Source organism: Durio zibethinus, chromosome 28 (genome assembly GCF_047325235.1).
Source record: "Durio zibethinus cultivar Kanyao isolate XHJ-2024 chromosome 28, ASM4732523v1, whole genome shotgun sequence".
Taxonomy (NCBI): Eukaryota; Viridiplantae; Streptophyta; class Magnoliopsida; order Malvales; family Malvaceae; genus Durio; species Durio zibethinus.
Genome location: NC_143189.1, coordinates 6711725 through 6717470, shown reverse-complemented (window position 1 = coordinate 6717470; position 5746 = coordinate 6711725). Strand labels below are relative to the sequence as shown.

At 36.9% G+C, this 5746-nt stretch overlaps 1 protein-coding gene across 1 annotated transcript; it reads right to left on the bottom strand.

Moving 5' to 3' along the window:
• Positions 1-452: 452 nt before the first annotated feature.
• Positions 453-5227, bottom strand: LOC111274544 (protein NRT1/ PTR FAMILY 1.2-like). Its single transcript, XM_022859263.2, has 4 exons — positions 5041-5227; positions 4536-4753; positions 1755-2305; positions 453-1651 (listed from the first exon to the last, which is right to left on the bottom strand). The coding sequence occupies exons 1-4, from the start codon at positions 5129-5131 to the stop codon at positions 706-708; spliced, it is 1806 nt and encodes a 601-aa protein (XP_022714998.2). The 5' UTR covers positions 5132-5227; the 3' UTR covers positions 453-705.
• Between the last annotated feature and the right edge of the window lie 519 nt (positions 5228-5746).

The following is a 5746-nucleotide window of genomic DNA, read 5'->3' as shown; positions in this document are numbered from 1 at the left end:
AACTATGACTCTAATGCTACAGACAAGGAGTTTCTTGCTAAATGGTTCATCACCAATGGTGCATTTTCAGGTTTGTCATGGCAGTAGCAAACAATCTTTGGACGTCAATAATTAAGGTTTCCAGATTCCATCTTGTTTTGCAAACAAAAAGAACTAGCAAAAACGAGACATAGCTCTCAATAAATTTTGTACACAAAATAATTTTAACCATAGATATGTTTATTGTAATTGCAGTGCCTTTCTTTTTCAGATGATTCAAAGAGTTCAAATAAGACAACTAGGGATGTTTCAAAGTGCAATATTCTGATTCCAACAGGCATCGAATGCGTTGAAAGTCCGTAGGAAATTGTTTTCCAATCAACATTGATGCTTAAAAAAATATATACACTAATTGTCAAATAAATTTTTAGTTATCAAGAACCTGCAAACATTGCTGAATGTAAATCCAAGACTAAACCATCAAACCAACCACTATTTACTGCAATATAATAATGTAACAAAATACAATTAATGTAAAAGAGGTAAAGAATGGTATAAGGCACAGAGTTTAGAGAAATTCACACAAGTAAATAATGCATAAAAGAAGCATGATTTCAAAAACTATTCCTAGTTACTAGCACAAGACTATGTAGGCAAATTTTAACTGCAACAGTCATTCCAAGACTTGAAACACTCATCAAGATAGCAAATACCAGGGGCTTTGGATTAGTACTCTTCTTCATCTTTCAAGCCATTCCCTTCATCTCTAACCTTGGTCCCTAGATTAGACAACTCTTCTTCCTTTTTCAAACCGTTCCCGGCATCGCCTACTTTTGTTGCTTGTTCACCACAAGGTCCATAAGCCCAAGCACAAAGAAAGTAATAGAGTAGATTGATGAAACTCAATATAGCGAGAACCCAATAGTAATTGTCTATGCGACCTTTGTTTATATTACTCGAAACCCAACTCTCTTTCCCGCCTCTTGAGGTAATGTTGTCAATAATGCTCACTACAACACTAGCTAACAAGTTAGCCACAGCCAATCCTAGTCCAAAGAGAGCAGCAGCAATGCTTGACATACTCTTGGGTAGCTCGGAATAAAAGAACTCTGTCTGCCCTATTGCAGTGAAAGCCTCAGCTAAGCCATTCAAGCAAAATTGTGGGACAAGCCACATAGCAGACATGTCCAAAACTGCACGAGTATCGTTTAGAAACCCATCCCTGATTGCTTTTCTTCGTCTGGCGTTCTCGACAATTGCTGAAACTACCATAGCCATGCAGGTAAGAAATAGGCCAATTCCCATCCTTAGTTTGACACCGATCCTTACTGGTTTACCCTTGATCTTCGATGCCATGGGGAGAATCGCACGATCATAGAGAATAACCCATAGTGCAAGGGAAATGATGTTGAACATTCCATAAGAGCCTGCAGGAATCTGAAACCTTTTTGTAAGGTGTCTGTCCATAGAGCTAGCCTGTAGCACAGGGAAAGAATTTTGGCTTAAATTCATGGACATGATGATGCCAGTAGACCATAATGGTAAGACCTTAATAAGTGCTTTTAGCTCTTCCACTTGCTCTACTGTGCAAAGACTCCATGGGTTCGAGGCTGAGCCGTCCAAGGCTATGTCTTGTTCAGGATTTCTGATGATACAAGCTTTATTCAAAAATCTAAGAGCACAAAAGCAACAAGTTAATTAAAAAAGGCTAATTAAAACATTCAAGCACAACATCTAAAATGGTAAACGATATATAGTTCTATTGTCGTTTGTACCTTAACTTGTCAGTTGGTGCAACAATCTTTAAATTCCTTTCGTGATGGTAACTTCCACTTGAGTTTGGGAGTGGAAATGTCAGGTTTCTGTTTTTATAAGCAACAACAATTACTTGTACAAAGCCAGTAAGCAAGCTCTTGCTTGCTTTTTGCTTGAGATAGAGGGGAGAAGCAAGGAAAAACACAAGAGCGGACAGCAACGCTAGGATTGCTGGAATTCCAAAGCCTGCTCTCCATCCAAGATGATCTTGAATATAGACAATACCCGTCAGTGCAATTAGAACAGAAATAGCTGCTGAAGCATAGTACCAACCAAAGAAGCTCTCTAGGACCCTGTCGTTTTTTGGATTATCTCTTCTGTCCAATTGGTCAGCTCCAAATGCCAAGGAGCATGGTCTAACACCACCAGCTCCAATGGAAATGAGAACAAATGAAGAAATTAGCAGAGTCATTTGAGCTGCTGTTGGATATCTGCAGCTCGTAGTCAATAGATAGCATGGTGGAGGTTTTGACTGTGGAATCATGGCTGTTAACCATAAAAGTATCATCCCCTGTAGCGTTCGATGTCAGGATCATTCTCATGACTAGGCATAATATAGTGTATCTAATTAGGCCATATGGTGCAAGGCATTGGTTGAAGCTACTTATGGTATACGATGAATATGTTGAAATTTTGGGAAATTCACAATAATGTATTGGATATGTGGAATAATATGTTGGAATGTATCTATGTGTAGGAATTCTAAATAAGTTTTTGAACCTCTACATCAAAAGGATTGAGATTACAATATATTTAACCAGCTGCATTAAAGATAAAATAAAATAGAAAAATTGTGATTCAGTGCTCATTATAAGAGGTTGTTGACAAAAGTCACTCTCAAAGAATTCTTAACACTTGGCTATCATATTTAGTTAAAAATATACACTTTTCTAGCCCAAGCAATATTTATCCTAAAAGTATATTAACCTTTACTCTTTAATTTATATAAAAAATTTCCAACAGAAATGACCTCTATTTAATAGTTGAATCTCACCCTAAACAACAATGGTCTGAGATTTGTGTCTTAGATAATATGATCATTTCCATCAGTGTCTACCATTCTGTGCCATAAAAATCCAAAATAACCAGAAATTCAGGATTGTACTCTGGCTACATTTCAAGTAAGTCTATGTGTCCATCACCTCCTGGATCAGTAACCAACCACAAATGATTGGTTAGAAGTCCTAAGCTCAATCAATCAATTGCGTTTATTCCCATTCTTGTGAAGTTAGGAGGTGCTAATTAAAGGACCACAAATCCATTATCAGGTTGTGCCTAAATGAACTTAAAGTGCAAACTAGCTAGCCCTATTTCTTTTTGGCCCCCATGGGAGAACATAATTAAATGATTCGGAAGACAAGCTGCTCACCCTCCAACACTTGGATTGGATTGCACCAGTCTGGATCAGTGCTGAAAAACGCTCTCTATGCAGATTATCTTTTCACTGACCTAATAATAGAATCAGATAATCAAAAGTAACTTTTTCATAAAGCTGGTCCAGTGCCGACAAGCATAAAATGTCTGCCTCCACTATTTTTTTTTTCTTTGATAGCAGCGTTCTCAGGGCTGGTAACAGGGTCTATCAAAGGAAACTTCAGCACCAAGTCGGTCCAACGCTGATGAGCATGAAATGTCTATCCTCAGAGACTTTTGTCTTGTTAGCAGTGTTGTCAAAGCCTGCACCTATGTTCCAAGGCGCCTCGCTAATTACTCTCCCTAGGCCAAGAAGCTTTGACCCATACCATTTTTGAGCCTAGGTGAAAGACTCCAGAAAAACATGCTCAAGTGTACCTTTAATTAATCTTCGGTCGTTTAAAATTTTTTTTGTTATAAATTTAGTAGTAAAAGAAAAAATACAATGCAAAGTCTTTATTTATGAGGAATAAATAAAAAATGGGTATTATTCGGGACCATGCACCAAGTTGTTGAAAATAAAAGTGAATTACACATTGATGAATTCTAGTTGATCATGGGAGTTTGGTTTTTGGAACACATTAGGATGAAGCAAACTCTTTTACATTATTTACTAATCAGATCATAAACTTTAAGCTTCTAACCAGCTATATATAATTCTATATAGGAGGAATTTTCTTAAATTCCTTCCATTATTCAGTCTCCCTAAGCATAGGTACTTGAGAAATTATACTTTCTGTTGAAATTTCAGCACTTATTGTTTGAAAAAAATAACCTTTGGTACAAGAAAGGAGCATGATTATTCCAGTCCAAGGCCTACAGCCAAAAACCCCACCCACTTCAACGACCCTGGTTTTAGCTCGAGTGGCATATAGTAGACTTTTACATGAAAGAAAAACTGAATAAGTAGAGAGAGCAGCAGTCTCCACGGTCCTGACTCATTTTTTATAGCACCAGGTTTTTTCACCAATAATAATGAACTGATGGTAGTACGTTCGGGCCAAAAAGTCAGATGTTTCCTACATTCACGTGGGCTGCCGGGACAAACCCTTTATGACTGGCGCTAACTTAGCAAATGGAATAAAATAAAACAAGATCCCAATCCAAGCGACATTCTTTCTTAAGCTAAAGCTGGCCATTATCTCCCACTTAATTAATAATTGTCTTAGTACTTGTCAACATATATAATTATCAATTATTTCACTCAAAGTTAGACTTCATGTAAACAATGACCATAAGAAGAAAATGATATGACTATAACTCAAGAACATCATAAAACTTAATGGAAATGGCCATAAAAGAGAGATGGGATTAAGGAGAAAAGTTACCAAGAGACTACAAATGGACCCCAAGCCAATGGTGAGGAAACGACCCAGGTATGAATCAGCGACGAAAGCACCCAAAATAGGAGTGAAATTGGTAGCAGCTTGCCAGAAGAAGAGAATATTGGTGCCTTTAGCAACTCCCATGTGATAGTCTTTAATCAGGTACAGTATCATGTTGGTAACCAGCCCATAGCTTGCCACCTTCTCAAATGATTCATTGGCTGCATTTCAAAACGAAAATCTCAAGACTTAGTTTCAAAATCACCATGAGAAGTCATCTTAAACTTTTAAGATTATACCAATAGCAGAATTCCATGTAAAAAGGACAAGTATTTGATGTGGGTACTTTTGCATGATTTGCTGCTTTACTTAAATCCCAAAAACAAAGATTGAAAGATACAGAAAAAGCAGGAAAGATCACCAGAAAAATATGGTAAAACTTTTTACAAACAATTAAACACAATGCAAAAGAAAGAACTGTTTTGTTTATCCCTTTGAATGAATGTACCTATAATGAATGGCATGGTAATAAGGCCACCCTTCTGTCTTCTAGGAATTTCTTGGTGAGACGTTTCTCTTTGATCTGAAGAGTCCTCCATTTTATCTTCCGTAGCTGAAGTCTAGCTTTGCTCCTTATAAGACAAGGTAAAACCAAAGATGAAGGAGAGAAGTACTGCAATGTCTTTTGGAAGTGTAGTTTCAAGTTTCCAAGTTGTGGGTTTTTAAACCAAAAAGGAAGGAAGAAAGAGGCGTTTGCGTGTAACATCTAATAAATAAATTAGAAGGGCACTAAGACCCAAAAAAAGATAAAAATAAAATAAAGGTAGATAATAATATAATAAATAATTGTAGATTAGACATACCATGATCTCAATACCTTTTCTTGCTGGTTACATCAATCTTTAGTCTTCTTTTTTTTTTTTTAAGGAAATTCACTTTTTTTTCTTATAAATAAAGTACAACAAACATCATGCTCCTTCGGAATATGGTGCAGCATGTTTCATTGTGAGACGATGGTCCACCAGGCCCTTTTTCCTCTACACTGCTCCAATCACGAGTCGGTATCATTGCAGAGGAGGCTTTTTTTTTTTTTTCTTTGAAGGGATGAAAGAGAGAAAAAAAAAAAAAGGAAAAAAGATCCCAATGATGAGATAAAGAGTAAATGCCAACCCCAAATCCCGAACCCAACCCCAAAAAACCAGTCCAGCTCTGAA

Coding starts and splice junctions, on each gene's coding strand:
- LOC111274544 (XM_022859263.2), bottom strand. CDS start 5,131: ATGGAGGACTCTTCAGATCAAAGAGAAACGTCTCACCAAGAAATTCCT. Junction 4,754..5,040: donor TACCATGCCATTCATTATAG/GTACATTCATTC, acceptor TTTGAAATGCAG/CCAATGAATCATTTGAGAAG. Junction 1,652..1,754: donor GCACCAACTGACAAGTTAAG/GTACAAACGACA, acceptor TTGTGCTCTTAG/ATTTTTGAATAAAGCTTGTA.